This window comes from Phocoena sinus, chromosome 8, assembly GCF_008692025.1.
Source record: "Phocoena sinus isolate mPhoSin1 chromosome 8, mPhoSin1.pri, whole genome shotgun sequence".
NCBI lineage: Eukaryota > Metazoa > Chordata > Mammalia > Artiodactyla > Phocoenidae > Phocoena > Phocoena sinus.
In genome coordinates, this window is record NC_045770.1 from 104,351,463 (window position 1) to 104,369,257 (window position 17,795).

Here is a 17,795-nt window from a genome sequence, read left to right on the forward strand (position 1 = left end):
CTCATCCCAATTCATGGCTTCTCAGTAAATATAATTTGTCGTTAAACAAGTCTTGAGAGAACTAGTGTCTTTAAATTGTTATAGCTCTTACTGCTTTTCTGTTAACGTTTGCACCAAGAGGTTCGGTTTGGAGGACGAGGACACTCTAGAACTGAAGGCTAATATCAGGAGTTTCTGAGGAGAAGGTATTGGGATTTGGGGGGCGATAATGGCAAAGCCGTTTCACTGGTTTGAGGAGTGAGCTGTAACATCCTTGGTGAGTAGAGCACTTAGATGGGTGTTAACCTTGGAGCCTTGACTAGATTAATAGTGTGCCTGGAAGGCAGCACGAGTGATGCTGTGGATAGACATTTTGTTTTCTTGGTTTAAGATCTAAGCTCCTGTGGCAAGGGTGGCAGTTGTGAAGGGGGTGGTAACCATGGTGAGTTGCTAACGCTACTCTTCGTCCACCCACTTTGGGTTCCCAGTGTCAAAGCCAGAAAAGAGCCTTTCCCCTTCAGTGTAACTACTTCTAAATTATGGAGTATTCCCACAACTCCTTGTTAACATTTTTAATCTATATTCCAACTTTTTTCAGCCCGAACAAGGTAGTAGCTGCTGCTTCTCCTGAGCACTCCTCTTGTTAAGAGTCATTTTGGCTATCTTTGATGTTTACTTAAATTGGACCTTCTTAGACCTGGAAGTCTGATCGTCATTTCTCCCAAGTTAATGGTGCCCTGTGTTATGGGTATTGCTGTGCATTATTAAAGAAAAATGTCACAGGTCTCTCAGGTCTGGTTTTCCATTTTTAATTGGTAAGTTGAGAATTATTTTGTGTCAACAACTTAATTGGGAGCAAAGGCTGCTCTGGTGGAGGGTTTATGATATCTAATTTTTGGATACTCTTCTACACTTTAACCAAGTCATAGAAGAGGTGGTGGTGTCTCCTTGTAACAGTTAACACATGGAAGGGAAGGGTATTGTGAACTGATACAGGACATATCATACTTAGAGCATAACTCTTGGTATCTGAAGTCTAGGTTCTCTGAGGTTTAGTTGTTTTTGCTCTGTTTTCCTTACTGTTAGTCATTCTCTTTAGCATTGTCTAGTACAGTTCTATATGTATATAGAGTAGCAGTATTTATTATGATGGTCTTTTTCCCTTTCAGTTTCTCAGTGTTGGGGATATTCTTTTTATTGTTTGCCCATTTAAGGAACATCCATTTTAGATATTTTTAAAGACTTAGCTGCTTTTTCTGACTTTGGAATTTTTTCTGGCAAATCTTCAGGTCAGGACATTTATTAATGACCTTTATGTCTTGAAGGGACATGGTTGGTTCCTCGGTTGCCCTTATTTTCTCTGGTTTTGTTAGGTGCCAAAGTGGCCACTTGGACAAATAACGAGGGACACGGGTTAGCACTTAAAGCACTTAAGTACTTAATTGTACATCTTAGCTTTTCACTGGCAGCCTACACTTATCAGATAAAATGTTTAAACCGGGACTTTTTTTTTTTTGATATTTTGGTCCTTCCCTTTTCCCTTTTTTAGTTTTCTAGAACCTAACTTTAATTTTGTAGGTGAAATTGTATATTTACCATTTTCTATAATGTTAGTTGAGTAGATGACCTATCTGTTAACTCCCCTGGTTCTAAGCATTCACTTCTTCGCCATCTGCATGCTTGGGTGCATGATAGCCATTTGTTTTGGAAAGGTTTTGCTGGAGTTTTGCTTACATTAAAATGGTAGATCATGTTAGGTGGAAATTGCTCCTGTGAAAAGGTTTAAAATTTAAACTTTTTCATTTCCAGAATACAAATTGTAATTTTCAGCAAAAACTAGTATCAAGTGCATGTTATTAGGATCTTAGATCTCTAAAGGAGGAAAAGTACTTTAAACTTGCGCTAACATGAACAGTTTGATACACTAACATTATTGGTCATTCTCCACTTTTTTCATCCCCTCTTTTCTTCCACATTTTTCATAATACTCTTTCTGAAAATTCAGGCATCTTGTGAACTGCCTGACCTGTTTTGTTTGACCCCCTGTTATAAGGGGTCACTAAATATTGTAAAGGATCCCTGTTAGAACGAATATCAGAACTAACAATTTAAAGGACCCAGTTTAGGGGGAAGGCAGTCCTTCAACTCGTATTTCACCCCTCTTCCCCCATTCATGAGTGTTTTTCCCAAAAGTCTTGAAACTTGCCTACCGCACTCAGCCACGGATCAAGTCTGGATTGCTGTCAATGGTAACTTTAGAGTCCTACTCTATTCTCTTTGATTTTGGGGCGGTATGGGGGACTGGCCTTTGCATTCTCCTGCTTACTGAATTCAGGAGTCTTAATAGTGAAGATTGGAGGTGTCAGAATGTTGTGGAGCACTATTATTGTGGTTTCTTTTGACATTGGGCTACCGTTCAGAGTAGTTTTTGTCCACAGTTACTTGGCAAAGGATGAAATGCCTATTTTTGAGTGAGAGTAGTTCCTTTCTTAAGCGTTAAACTGGTGTTAGAGCTGAAACATTTCTGCATTTAATTGATCTTTGCCTGAAATCAGGTCATTATACTGAATTTATACTGGACCTTTTAAAAAAAATCTTTAAAATGGCAATGAATCCTGCATTAGAGTTGTCTAGGTAAAGCCATTGCTATGACCAGTGTCTGGGGTAGGGGCTGGGGCTATGACTAAGAGTGATAGCAACCCTTCTTGCGTCTGTTTCTTCAAGGCAAACGAATGCACGTGCAGTTGTCCACCAGCCGGCTTAGGACTGCGCCCGGGATGGGAGACCAGAGCGGCTGCTATCGGTGCGGGAAAGAGGGGCACTGGTCCAAAGAGTGTCCGGTAGATCGTTCGGGCCGAGTGGCAGACTTTACCGAGCAATATAATGAGCAATATGGAGCAGTGCGTACACCTTACGCCATGAGCTATGGGGATTCATTGTATTACAACAACGCGTACGGAGCGCTCGATGCCTACTACAAGCGCTGCCGTGCTGCCCGGTCCTATGAGGCAGTGGCTGCTGCAGCTGCCTCTGCGTATAATTACGCAGAGCAGACCCTGTCCCAGCTGCCACAAGTCCAGAATACAGCCATGGCCAGTCACCTCACCTCCACCTCTCTCGATCCCTACGATAGACACCTGTTGCCGACTTCAGGAGCTGCTGCTGCTACAGCTGCTGCTGCTGCAGCAGCCGCTGCTGCTGTTACTGCAGCTTCCACTTCATATTACGGGCGCGATCGGAGCCCCCTGCGTCGCGGCCCAGTCCCCACTGTTGGAGAGGGCTACGGTTACGGGCATGAGAGTGAGTTGTCCCAAGCTTCGGCGGCCGCGCGGAATTCCCTGTACGACATGGCCCGGTATGAGCGGGAGCAGTATGCGGATCGGGCGCGGTATTCAGCCTTTTAAAGCTTGAGGTGAGAGCGGTGGGGTGTCCCTTGTTCTGGTTTTGCCATCCCTCCTGCAGCCTAAAGGCTCCAGTTAGGCTGCCCTGCTTGCTTGCTTTTGCAGGGTTAGGGTAAGGTTGCTAATGGTTCAGAGGATAGGGAGAAGTCCTAACTACTTTGTGAAATATATAAACATCCTTATCCCTCATGGCTGTTTTTCCAGGGCTCCTAGTCCTGGGAGTCAATCTGATTCCATTTGTGCCTGGAAAAGCAAACAGTGATGTGATGAATCTTGGGTCACACCTGTGTGCTGTAATTGAACCAAACCTGGAAACCAGACATTCAGACCCAGGTGTGCCGTTTCTCAGAGCCTTCGTTGAAATTCCTAGGTGTGTGACATTACTAAGGTCTGCAAGGTTCCTGTTCTGCTTCATGCTGTGTGAAAGGTCTGATGGTAAGTTGGGGCAGAGAGGAGTAGAAAAAGATATCTTTCAACTTATAAAGTTGATTTCAGCAAGGAGTCTGGGGCATAGACTCAAATTCAACTTCTCTGCTCAGTTCACATTCATTCCCTGAGCTGACTAGAATACCTACCCCATTGCTTTATCTTTGAATCTGTCCTGTAAGAGCCCATTTACTTTGTTCAGTTTTGTTTTTAAACTGTCCCCACGGTATTAGATTTGACATTCTCTCCACTTCTTTAAGGTATATAATAACGTAAATATGTACGCACCCTGTTAATTCTACTCTTCTTCAGTAATATTGAAATCCAAGGTTGGGAGCTTTGCCTTAAGCACATCACTCCCTTCATCTTCCCACCAGCTATGAGCATTTAACACTCTTGAACCACCAGCTCTACCTTGAGTCCTCTGGCTTTTTCCTATACGTTTTGAGCCTCATGATCCATTTGGCTCTACTTGAGTGTATTCTCTTCTGATGCTTGCCAGCTTTGGGCTCTAGGTGTTTGAGACTGCTGTTGTATTAAAGGGTGTTTCACAACACCCTTTGTCTTGAGTAGCTCCCATTGTGTCCCAGACATTACCATTGATCTGTAATCCTGTAGTAACAGGGTGGGTGATACTGTCATCTTTTCCATTAGGGCAGAAGGTATGTGACTTGCCCAGGGTTATAGGATAGGAGATCACTGATAGGGCTGGAGAAGAAACTTGAGTGACCTGATGTGTAGCTTACACATGTCCTCCAGTACGTTCTTTTATTTTCTTCCCTAGGCAGAGTTGGACGCCCTCAGGTGTTACAGCTCGTTCAGTTAATGCCACTTTTTCCTAGACCTTAAACGGTTTTTAACTTGTAACTCCAAGATTCAAACATACTTTTTACTGTGGAGAGCTAAGAGCTAATTGGAACCTTTCCCTTTTTCCTGCTCTCCAATGACAGTTTGTAAATGTGGAATTGCCTTCTCTGAGGAATGCTAATGTGCTAACATCAAGAGAAATGCAATGTCTGTCTACTCTCGTGAAAGAAAATTTGCTATTTCGTTTAGAGAAAGGCTAGTCTGGGATTGCTTGACCATTCCCAGTTACTGTCTGGCCTTCAAGCTCTTTTCACTTTTAGAGATTATTATTATACTATGGATGGATACAAGTAAACTTAAAAGGAGTGTCAAGTTACCGTACTTTGTAAAGATGTTCTTTGAAGTGTAAGTGGGAAAGCCCTTGTGAGCTTTGCTGTAAAGCCCCTGTATTGTGCTCTCTTTCAGGTGGGATGTGTGTGGGCTGAAATTCCGAGCTGCGGTTGTGCATGAGAATACACCCTTCGTGGTACCCCATCTCCGGGACGTTCTCAGCTCTGTGCGTTCAGTCCCCCAGGAACCGTGGACCTTAATTTACCTTGTTAAGTTCAGACCACCTCTTCTTTCCTCTCTCCTGCCCATTTCCGTGTTCTTTCTGTCCTTCAATACTTCTGTAGCTTCCCATCATGTTCTGTTCTCCCAGCAGGTCTCATTGTGTGCAGAAACTGGTGGGGGTTGTGCTGTATCCCCACCTCCTGCTTCCAGTGGGTGTTGTGAGAGTGTCACTGCTCCTGAGTCTTTTTGACCCAAAGGCTTATGGCAGGTAGACACATAGCGTTGGATCACTTTTTTCTTTCCGGTGAAATAAATGGTTTTTCAACTTAGGGAATGTGTGCTTTGAGAGAGTTCTTACTTGGGCTTGTGTCTGGGTTCTTTATTTGTCTCTGGAAGAGAAGGGGAGGGTATAAAGTTTGACATTCAGTTCTGGGTGAACATCACTGCAGTTGTTCTCCTTATTGTAGATAGGATTTATAGGTGCCAAAGGTGAAAGAGGGCTTATATAGAAGAACCCAGGTAGGCAGGCTTATTCCATTAAAGACTTTCTGTCTCTCATACACCTTTGTTATAAAACCATCAACTTACTAGGAGTTTTGAGATGTGGGACTTTTCCCTGCTTGAGAAACAATTGTCACCCACCCCTTACTACTAACATTCCAACCACCCAATCAGTACATCTAGTTTGACTTGCTTTCCAAGGAAGAGGTCTAGAATAAGGAAGGGTTTGAGGGAGCAGGAGGTCAGCTTTCACTTCGTGCCATATGGAAAATTAAGTTGTGGCTCCAACAGCATTCTGCTGTTTTCCTAGGCCAGTAAGCAACACCTTTTGATGCCTTTCACCATCTATTTGTACAGTTCTGCCAAAATCCAAAGAATTCCTCAGTGGCCCCACTAGTACCTCATTTCCTTTAGAATGATAGGCATAGAAGAAGGACCCAGAAGTGAGCTTTAGATTATTTAACAAGGATGGGGGGTGAGTACAAGGAAGAGCCACTGCTTCTTAGTTCCATGCTTTTATCAAAACAGACTGTCTTGCAGATGTTTTTTGTCTGTACTTTCTTGCTCTAGTTTTAATATATATAGTGGGGTTCTGTCTGGTTAGGGCATTTCCCAGCATCATTCAACAAATACTCAGCACCTACTGTATGCCGGGCCTTATGCTTTTAGGAAAGGTGGGTTGTGGTAATGGGAGATAAGAAAAAGCAGCTGGTTTTTAGTTGAGTAGTCTCTCAGATTTTCCTACTTAATGTTTCTAATTCATAGATGGCTGAGATGGGGATAACAGTACAACTTGTAATTTATTGGATATTTGTTCTCTGAAACCCTGTGAGAAGTGTTTTATGTGTTAATCTCCCAGCCACCATTTTACTGAATATGGAAGTTGTCTTTGGTGAGAGGTCACGTGGTAAAGACAACAGTTCTGGGAAAACTGTTGGTGGAGTTGGGATTAGGGGTGGGAAGAGTTATTGGCTCCTACAGATAAGAAGTGATCAACAAAGAAGATTATGACTAATATCTAGGCTAGGTCCTTGTGTTTGTCTTTATCTTCCCTGGCTGGCTTGGTTTTCTGCCACTGCCACTTAGAACCTGCTTTGGTTCCTTTTTTCCGCCAGAGATGGACCCATTACTGATCAGCACTGATGAACATACCCATTGGTCCAATGGGTGGGGTTGGCAATTTTCAAAAGATGGGCACTAGCAGTGTTCACTGATTGAACAAATAAAAATTTTCAGTGATTTTCTGCAAGGTACTGTTTTAGGTCTAGATCTGGAGCTTATATTCTAAGAGAGGGAGACTACATACTGTCAAGTAGAGCATTTAGATGGGAATGGTCAATGAAGGTGGTGACGTGTCACAGTGGATTAAATATGGAAGTAATATTTTTGCATGATAAAGCATTCTTTCTCCCTCTGAGAGCATCATCTCCCTGTAACAGACAACCTGAGTTTTTCATGACTGCCAGAATCTGGACTGGTTTAATGCTGTATTCCTACTATAGTGTTGTTTTTTTTGTCTTTTTTTTTTTTTTTTGCCTTTTTTAAAAAAATTACTGTTGAAGGGGCTTCCCTGGTGGCGCAGTGGTTGGGAGTCCGCCTGCCGATGTAGGGGACGCGGGTTCGTGCCCCGGTCCGGGAGGATCCCACGTGCCGTGGAGCGGCTGGGCCCGTGGGCCATGGCCGCTGGGCCTGCGCGTCCGGAGCCTGTGCTCCGGCAAAGGGAGAGGCCACAACGGTGAGAGGCCCGTGTACCGCAAAAAGAAAAAAAAAAATTACTGTTGAAAAACACTGTTAAGAACAGTGGAAAAGTAGTTCTAAAACTTTAAAAAGGTGTTTTGAAATGATTGAATTCGCTATTTCAACATTACATTTTGTGAAATTATTTTTGTGTGAATTTCCAATCCAATGTATCTCGAGTTGAGGCCAAATAGTCTGCCCTGTGTCATTGACAAAGTTATACTGCTAACGCTTAGCCTCAGGAGTTGTACAGTAGTTTTTTAAGAGTGATGCTTTAATACACTAGCTTTCTGTAGCCTTCCACTTTTTTTTTTTGGCTGCGCTGCGTGTCTTGTGGGATCTTAGTTCCGCACCAGGGGATTGAACCCGGGCCCTCAGCAGTGATAGCACTGAGTCCTAACCACCAGACAGCCAGGGAATTCCCATGTAGCCTTCCACTTTTCTTTTCGTTCCGTTGAGTAAACTGGTTGGCATCCACCTGAGAGCTTGCTTTGCACATTGTGAAGTACTCACTGGTTACCTACTATGTGTAAGTACCATGTGGAGAATAAAGATGATTAGGTGCCTGTCCTTACTTTGCGTACACAGGCAGCTTTCTGCATAGGCAATTTGGGTGTGCAAATAACTGGTATATATGTTAGGTGGAGATAGGAATGGTTACACCATTCTGTTGTGATGGCATCTGGCCAAGCCCGATTCTGGATGAATCAGAGGACTTAGGAGGGCAGTTTTCAGGATGATACTGATTTGGTGTTAGATTAACTTTCACTTAAAAGTCATCCACACACCCTCAAAATTGGGGTTGACTTGGAATGCTAAATTAAACCAGGCTTCTTATCCCAGAGCTACATCAGCAATAAGCTAGACTCTAGGGGGATAGAGTAGTGAGAGGTAGACTATTTGCATTGTGGTATTAAATGCTGGTGCAAATTACTGAAGTTGAATTTGCTTAGTACTGGAATTCTCCATGTGGTCTCATGCAGAGGCAAACGGAATTCCCAGAAATGATGGCAATGGGAAGTCTCAGGACTGCTTTTCTGCTTTGGCTTGGAGAACAGTACTCTAGGTTGCAGCAAGGGAAAGTTGGGTTCTAGAATGGAATGACTCTAAGACTGATTTTGAAACTTAGCATATTTGAGTATCTTGAGGAAATTTTGGTTCATTTGAAGAGTTAGCTCAATTGCTGATAAGAAAATAGAAAATAAATGAAAAAATGTAAATGCTAATTCCAGAGTAAACAAAAACTCATAAAATATAATTAGGAGCTCTACCGAGTCATAATCATGGCAGCATGAACTAAATTGGGAGAATAGGGAAGTGTGGATGGGTAAGTAATGGGGTGTGTAAGAGCAAAATTAAAAATTTCATAATAGAAATCAATAGATAGGGACTCCTGGTGTCCAACGCGGGGGCCCTGGGTTCGATCCATGGTCAGGGAACTAGATCCTGCACGACACACACACACACACACAAAAATCCCGCATGCCACAACGAAGATCCCGTACACAGCAGTGAAGATTCTACGTGCCTTAACTGAGACCTGGCGCAGCCAAATATTACCCAAAAAAAATTAATAGATAATTTCTTAAAGTGGTAGATGGAGAACAGTGAGCATCTTACTCAGACACAAAGGTAAGGAACGCTGAAAAGAGCTAAGATCTGTTGCTTCTGGGGAGGATGGGGCAAGAGACGTGAAAGCCTTGTTATATTTGCTAAATCATGTGCGTGGATAATTTTTCTTTTTTTGCGGTACGTGGACCTCTCACTGTTGTGGCCTCTCCCGTTGTGGAGCACAGGCTCCGCATGCGCAGGCTCAGCGGCCATGGCTCACGGGCCCAGCCGCTCTGCGGCATGTGGGATCTTCCCAGACCGGGGCACGAACCCGTGTCCCCTGCATCGGCAGGCGGACTCAACCACTGCGCCACCAGGCAAGCCCGTTCGTGGATAAAGTTTTATGCTAACGGCTTTTTTCTGACTTAAGCCTGAGATGATGGCTTAACTTAGGAAACCTTCCAACTTCTCACCAAATGCAAATTTTCTGACATGAGTAGGGCCTAGTATTATTCACTGGCAGGTAAATAACACCCCTGAGATACAGGATAGGGGTGGTGCTAGCAGTTTGTCAAGGAGATAAGACACCAAAGAAAGAAGGGGCTTAGCTAATGATAAGTAAATCTTAAAGTTGAATTGAGTATGTTACTACTGCTCATGTTTTCTCTAACTTGTCGAGGCCAATAGGGAAACTGAGTACTATGCTCTTAGTCCACTGGGGCTGGTTCTTTGAAGGGCTAAGCCTGCTGGTTCAGTAGAGTACCTCTACTGAACATGCTGAATTGTTTGTACTCAGTTAAACTACGAGATGGGACCTCTCTCATTTTCACTATGTAGGGAATATTGAAACCAGATTGAGTTTGGAGCTTCCTTAGCACCTGGGGTCCCCAACCCCCAGGCCGTGGACCGGTACTGGTCTGCTTATGAACTGGTCCGCACAGCCAGGAGGTGAGTGGCAGGCGAGGGAGTGAGCGGAGCTTCATCTGCGGCTCCCCATCACTCGCATTACCACCTGAATACCCCGCCCCCGTTCGCGGAAAAATTGTCTTCCATGAAACCACTCCCTGGTGCCAAAAAGGTTGGGGACCAGTGGTATAGACCATCCAACCTGATCTGTTCCATCTAGCCTATTGCAAGGGGAAGGAGGATCGTTTTTACATACTAGCTTGAGCTGGACTAGGACATTCTGATTTTATTTATAGACTTGAAATGCTTTGAAGAGCAGACTTTCGTAGTAAATGATGAAAAGTTTTCCCTGGAGAGCCAGAGAAGCAGGGAACTAAGATGCCCAAAAAGGTTTCCTGTAGAATTTCAGCATGGCACATCTTGTAAAATTCAGGATGCCCAGCAAAGATAGGGAACCAGATTTTGAATATTTACCTCAATTTAAAAAATTATGGAATGAAATTAATGAGGTTATAGGATATATATATATATATTTCCCCCACATTTTTTAATATCAGAAATTTGAATGTATCTTAATATCCATAGTTTAATTGGCAGTGTTTTGATTTTAGTGGTACATAAAATAACGATGCATCTTAAAATCAATGATGACCTTAAAATCAGTGGCATTTGGATTAGATGAAATATAGTTACTTTGCATGAGTGCAAGTGTATCTGTAAGTTATATTCCTAGAGATGGAATGGCATTTTACATTTTGCTACATGTCAGATTGTTCTCAGCATTTATTCCAGTTTTTCAAATGTTTCTTTAAACCCTCATCAGTGCATTTGTTCATCTTTCCCAACCCGATGGGTTAAATGGTATCTTATTATAGTTACACTTAGTGTCTATTTTTATAATGAATGAGGTTGATCATCTGTATTTTTAAGAGCCATTTGCATTTTTTGTCTTTTCATATCCTTAGTCCTTACCTTTTTTTAAAAATTGGGTCTTCATGTTAACTAACTTGTGGAAGCAATGTATATGCTTAGGAAATTAGCTCTTTGTGGTAAGAGTTGCTAGTGTTTTTCCCAATTTGTCATTTTATTCATGATGTTTTTGCCATGTAAGAAAATAAAATGTATGGTAGTTGAATTTCCAGCCTTTATTCTTAGGACTTCAGGATTTGCATCATATTTGGGATTTCTGCACTTGAAGAACATAAGAAAATTCCTACTTTTTTCCTGATACTTTAATAGTTTCATTTTTTAACTAAAAGTTTAATCTATTTGGAATTTATTTGATATAAAGTATGAGGTAGATACCTAACTTTGCTTTCTAGGTGGCCACTCAGCTGGGGACCAAATTGAAAGAAATCTCAATTTAATTGCAGTAGAACTAAAGGAATGAAAATAGTGTTAGAACATCATATTTCCTCTTCTCATTATAAGAAGCAAGAAATTTTAGCACTTTTCATGGAAGACTGGAATGAACGGGATACAGATGCGTCCTACCTACTCTAACAAAACCTGCTTATCCAGAGGGAACCACTGCCTTAGACCCTTTAAATCACAGTCTGTAGGGGTTGGCCTTGGGGGAAAAGTCAACCCTGGTTGTAAATCTGTGCCTAGAGTGCTCTGAATAATGTATTTAGGCTTTACTTTATAGAGTATAAATCGGATTTGTTGTGGTTTGGCATGCCTGTCCTCCAGGGATTCAATCTGTAGGAGTCAACCTACAGAACCTACCAAACAACCAATAGTGCTCCCCAATCCAATTGTGACAATGCCCAGGACTTCTCTAATAGTATTGAACCTACAGGGACCCAATGTGCCTCTATTTGTCAAGATGGATAAGAATGACATTTCTCTCCTCACCTATTCCTTCTCTGTCTTACACTGTTTCCATCTCTGGTGGACAGCATGCGGAACAATTAGGGGTAGATACATAAATTTTAATCCCTTTTGAAAATTTTTTTCTTTGTCAAGTTATCCCCCCTTGGCAATCCAAAACAAAGCTTATTTGAGGGTTGCTTTTTTTTTTTTTTAATATTTGTTTATTAGGCTGCTCCAAATAAATTGTTGTGGCACGTGGGATCTTCATTGCAGCATGCAGGATCTTCTAGTTGTGGCAGGCAGGCTCTTAGTTGTGGCATGGATGTGGGATGTAGTTCCCTATCGAACCTGGCCCCCTGCATTGGGAGTGTGGAGTCTTAATCGCTGGACCACCAGGGGAGTCCTTTTTTTGAGGTTTTTAGAACCACCTCATATTTGGTGAAGGAGCTCTTCTACTTGATTGGCGATATATCTGTTCCAGTTTCATATAGGTGCATTGCCATATTTGGCCTGTTCTTATGTTTGCTATTTTGGAGTTTACTTATGTCCCATGGCCTTTTTCTTGAATTAGGCTTTAAGGCTATAGGTAGCCTTTTACAATATGTAAGTTATCTGGCTGGAAGACATACCTTAGACTTATAAAATTATGGGCCATTATGTTGGCCTAAGTGGAGATCTTATCCCCCAGATGTCCTACTGGGTGGAAGACTTTACCCAACTGGTTTTCTGCAGTGGTTGTGTAGGTCAAGCTATAGCTTATTAGCAGATATCTTACTCTCTTGGTGCCCAAAGCCATGGGTTTTTTGTTTTTATTTTCCCCTCTTGGTGTCCTGTTCGGCTACATTCTCGTGCTGCAACAAGAACAGCCTTAAAAATTTTTTTTAACACCCACCTCCCTGCAGTTTCACTAAAGTATTTGACTGACTTGGAGTGTATAGACCAGCATTCTTACTGTTTGGTCCAATTTTTCATCAGAGATTAATTTCTTATGTAGTTACTATAACTTTGGATTTAGAAAGAGTCATGTTAGAACCATACTGATTTGCTTTACCAAAGTGGAAAATGAAATAATAAACAGTACCTGGGCATCCTCCAAAGTCAGTCATAAATTAACTTAGTCATTAAACAATTTCTTTAAACAAATTTCCTTTAGGTTTTGGTGTTGAATGTCTCTTTCTTTTTAATAAATTCATTTATTTTATTTTTGGCTGTGTTGGGCCTTTGTTGCTGCGCATGGGCTTTCTCTAGTTGTGGAGAGCGGGGGCTACTCTTCGTTGCGGTGCGCGGGCTTCTCATTGCGGTGGCTTCTCTTGTTTCGGAGCACGGGCTCTAGGCGCGTGGGCTTCAGAGTTGTGGCCTGTGGGCTCTAGAGCGCAGGCTCAGTAGTTGTGGCGCACGGGCTTGGTTGCTCCGCGGCACGTGGGATCTTCCTGGTCCAGGGCTCGAACCCGTGACTGACAGGCGGATTCTTAACCACTGCACCACCAGGGAAGCCCTTGAATGTCTTTTAAGATAGCAGATGGATAAGAAACCTGGTTGGCAGTGTTTTCCCCCTTCATCAAGGGGGAATGGGTAAATCATCTCAGTGGTGCACCATTCTTAAACACCAGTTGATACAGAAGTGTGTTTTGTTTTTTTGGTTTGGAGACAATCCTTCAAAAATGCCATCCTCTTAGTCTTTTGAAATTTATTTCTTATCTTCAACTCAGCCATCTTCTGTCATTCCAGATTGCTTTCTTTAATATTCTAATCCTTTTGATCCCATTGGAACTCCCAGCTCATTGATTTTACTTTTCATTGTCCCTCACCCTCTAATGTTATCACCTCCTTATCCAACTTGAAAACCATAGCCAATCACTTTCATTCCTTTGCTACCCCATCATTTTTCTTGCAAGCCCAAAGCCTACCCAGTCCCCAGCTTTATCATACTTGGCAAAACCACAACCCAGATTAAATGCAGTTCATCTATTCATTTGTCTGACTGATGAGGCTGAAGGTTGCTGGAGAAAAACAATCTCAGTGACTGCTCTCACTTTAAATTATTACAAACGTTATATCTTGTGTAGACCCATAATTCTGTTAGGCAGAATTAGAGAATAGGTCCTTGGTCCATTTGCCCTCCCATTCACTTCCTCTCCTCTCATGCTTATTTACCTAATGAATGATGTGTTTCGCACCTTGCAGAAGAAACTGAAGCAATCAGAAAAGAATTAACATTCTCAGCACACTTATTCACCTTCCAGCATCCCAATTAACTGCATTTATCTAAGGCTAGTTGCTCTACTTATGCATTAGGGCCCTTCTTCTTGTTCCTGTAGTTCTTTTCCTCTCATATCATCCATTTTTCCTTTTTATTAAATCAGTCTTGTTAGCATTACAGACATTCTGTCATTCCCATTTTACAAACGTCTTGACTCTTTCCCCTGCCAATTATCACTTTATTTCTTCCTTTTGTACAAAACTCAGAAGTGTTTTATATGGTTTCTTTCTCTAATGATTGCTTTCCATTTTCTCTTAAACCCTCTTTAATCAGGCTTTTAAAACCCTGCCATTCCACAGGAATGTTGCTAGTGATTTCATGCTAAATCGTGAAATGATTTTTTTTAAACGTAAAAAAGGTCAGGGCTTATTTCTTGTTCATGCCACATGTCTATTATGGTTGACATGCTGGTGGTTTCTCCTCTTTGTTAGTCTTATCACCCAAACTAATGGAAGCTCCACCATCTGAAACTTCCATTCCAACCCAAGACAGACAGTGAACATAGTAAATAAGTAAACTGTGTGTTAGGAAATAAGAGCTTTGTATTAAAAAGGGTAGAGTTGCGTAAGGAGGACTGGGAGAGCTAGAGCAACGTATGTGGGTGTAGATTACTGAGAAACTGAGATTTAAATAGACTTGAATGAGGTGGAAGTTGGCCATACAGCCCTCTAGTATTCCAAGTAGAGAGAACAGCTTGAGCAAGGGCCTGGAGGTGGGATTGTAGCTGGCCAGTTCTCAAAGTAAGGAGGCCAGAGGCAAGAGTGGAGTGATGAGGGAGGGTGGGGTAGGTAGAAGAGGTCAGGTAGGTAAATGATCACCTGGGGCACTTCTGGTCTTTACTGTGAATAAAATAGTCTTGCATTGTTTTTAAGCAGAGGAATCTCATGATGTGATGCACTCTGGCTGAAAATGATGGTTATACCCACATTCAGTCCGTTAGGAAATCTTATTGGCTCTACTTCTTAGAATCTTCCTGTTAATACTCTAGTCAGAGCCACCAGCATTTCTCACCTGGATTTCCTAAATTCTTTACTAATTAATGTCCCTGCTTCTACATTGTTTACAACGGGAGTGATCCTTTTAAAACGGAAATCAGATAACATCACAAAACGCTCAAACCCCCTCTCCCCCCAGGGGCTTTTCCTTTCAGTCAGAGTAAGAGTCGGATGCCAAGGTCTGTAAAGCCCTACGTGATCTGCCCCCTCCTCTTAGCTGACTTTGTCCTCCTCTCCTTTGCTCACTTGGCTTCAGCCATACTGTACGCCGCACTTTTTATACATCTTATTCAATGCCAGGGCCCTTCCTCCCTTAGTATTTGCACCAGCTAGTCCTCTAGATATTCCTTAAAGGCCTGGTTTTTTTGTTTTAAAAACAGATTGGGGTTTTCAAGGTGGAAAGGAAGCTGATAAGTTTTCAGGACTGTTAACAATTAGGCTAGGGCCCCTCTATTATCACCAGTTTCCTTGGCTTTACCCACCATGTAGATTCCAGTCCCAGACTTTCTCCTCTATGCTCAAGCAAGCTGTATGTCTACATATGAGGCCATAGAAGCTTGATACTGAATCTATATCCATGGTTTCCTCTAATTTGGATAAGCCCCAATCTCTCCAAATAGTTATATGGAGTTTCTCTTTGGGGACAGTGGTCCTTGGTAAATGCTACCATTTGTCAAGAGGAAGGGATCAGATGAGGAGAGGAAAACTTGATTATATAAGAAGTGACAGTTGGGGAGGACCTCTTGCTGTTGCTGTTACCGACATTGGTTGGGTGTTTTCATGTACTAGAAACTGGACCTCTGCAGTTTTCACATGAAATCACCTCACCCCTTCCTTTCAATTCCCTAGGGCCTACAGTCCTAGAAAAATTGAACCAGAGAATTGAACCTTTTAATTCCCCATGCACACTACCTAAGGCAGATGGTAAGGCTGGTGTTCCCAGCGTTCTCCTGGGCCCTCTTCTCTCTACACTCTCTCTCTGTCTAGGTCAGTGGTTCTCAACCACTGGTGATTTCCCCTCTTCACTCTTCACCCTTTGCCTAGGACATTTGACAATGTCTGAAGTCCTTTTTAACTGTCAAAGTTGGGAGGATGCTACTGGCATCTAATGGGTGAAGGCCAGGGATGCTGCTACACAGCCTATGATGCACAGGATAGCCTCCTTTCCCACACACAGAACTACCCAGCCCCAAATATCAGTAGTGCCAAGGTTGACACCCTGTTCTAAGGGATTTCATTAGCTGCCTTGGCTTTGTGTACCATCTAAAGTTGTGCTGTCCAGTATAAGAGCCACAGGCACATATGGTGCTGTAAGTATGTAATACCCATGGGATTTCGAAAGCTTCATATGAAAAAGAATGTAAAAATACTCATTTTTTAATGATCATATGTTGAAATAATATTTTGGATATATTAGGTGAAATACAATACATTATTAAAAATGATACAATTTCACCTGTTTCTTTTTACTTTTAAAAATGTCGCTATTAGTAGTTTTCAATGATTACCCATGTGGCTTTTGCAGTTCACTTTATATTTCTGTTGCATAATGCTGATCTAGATGCTGAAGACTCAAATTTACATCTCTTGTCCCAAATCTCTTCTCTGTGCTCAAAGTTCAGCGATCCAAAGACCTGCTTGAGCATTCTCCTTGGTTGTCAACAGAATATCTCAAACTTGATGTGTGTGAAATGGAACTCCTGAGTCACCCCACTCCAAAATAATTTCTCCTCCAACCTTCCCTATTTCTTTAAATGGTGTTACCATCCATGTAGCCGCTCCAGCCAGATTCCTGGTAGTCATCCTTGATTCTTCCCTCATTTCTTATTCCCCTCGTCTGTCCCTTAGCATATTTTATATCAAACGTTGCCACTTCTGTCCATGTCTTTGCCACACCACAGTGGAGACCATACAGTCCCACCAGGACTATTGCAGTGGCATTCTGACGTCTCTTTTTCTCCTTCCTTTTTTTCCTCTGGTCATCTTTCAATTTAATCTCCATTCAGGAGCCGAGATGATGTTGTTAGATATAAATTAGATTGTCACTCCATAACTCCAGCTTCCTATTGTGTTTAAAATGCCAGTCCTTAGGCCTTGAAATATCTGGCCTCTACCCCGAACTCCAGTGTCATCGCAGGCCCCCCACCCGCCTTTCTCTAACCACACTGGCCCTCCTTTCAGATCCTGTTCACCAAAAACTTTCTTGCCTCAGGACCTTCTTTCTACCTGGAAGGACTTTCCCCTTGACCACTTTAAGATTAATTTCTTACCTTCAGGTCTTAGCTTCAGGATCAAGCATCAGAGCGCCCTCCTTGACAGCCTCTAAGAGATGCCCCCTTATTCTTCCCTACCATTTTGCCCAGTTTTTGTATTTTGTGGTACTTATCTCAGTTTCTTTGCTTACTCATTTAGTGAATATTTTCCTCACAGAATTGTAAGGGGGACAGGAAACTACCCCAGTGCCTGGCAACAGTGCCTGACATGTAACAGGCTTTTAATAATAGATCTGTATATATGTAAGCTATCATTAGAATGATGTGCTCCTCCTGGGAACATACTACCCTCTGCCCTTGCCCTCATCCATTCATTGCCCTAGCAGTTACCAGTCATTCAGGAAACTGAGTGCCAGCATAGGACCAGACCCGGGGGTAGGACTGGAGGATTCCTGGATGGCCCTTGTTAGGGTTGGTGTTGTGCCCCATCCCATAAGTCAGCAGTCAAGAAAGACAGAGGTGGTGGAACTGATAACCTAGGAGGGCCCTTCAGCTTTGAGATTTGGTGATCCCTAAGGGCAGAGCTTGAGTGGGTTTGTGTCTAGGTCCCACAGCTGGGAAAGAAAGGAGGGGGAGCTGGAATCTTTGAAGA

The 17,795-nt window shown here is 42.5% G+C and overlaps 1 protein-coding gene across 7 annotated transcripts in view; it reads left to right on the forward strand.

Moving 5' to 3' along the window:
- Positions 1 to 10,995, forward strand: part of LOC116757698 (RNA-binding protein 4) — a 13,104-nt gene extending 2,109 nt beyond the window's left edge. For 2 of the 7 annotated variants that reach the window (XR_004351058.1, XR_004351059.1), the window contains exons 3-5: positions 2,704 to 3,391; positions 3,751 to 3,815; positions 5,079 to 10,995. Coding sequence is in view for 3 of the 7 variants with exons in the window: in XM_032639769.1 (XP_032495660.1) it covers positions 2,704 to 3,383 (680 nt within the window). In the remaining 4 variants the exon portion in view is untranslated. Of the gene's footprint in view, positions 1 to 2,703; positions 3,816 to 5,078 lie in introns of all 7 variants that reach the window. The other 5 variants (XR_004351057.1, XR_004351056.1, XM_032639769.1 and 2 more) reach the window with 5 other exon arrangements.
- Positions 10,996 to 17,795: the final 6,800 nt, after the last annotated feature.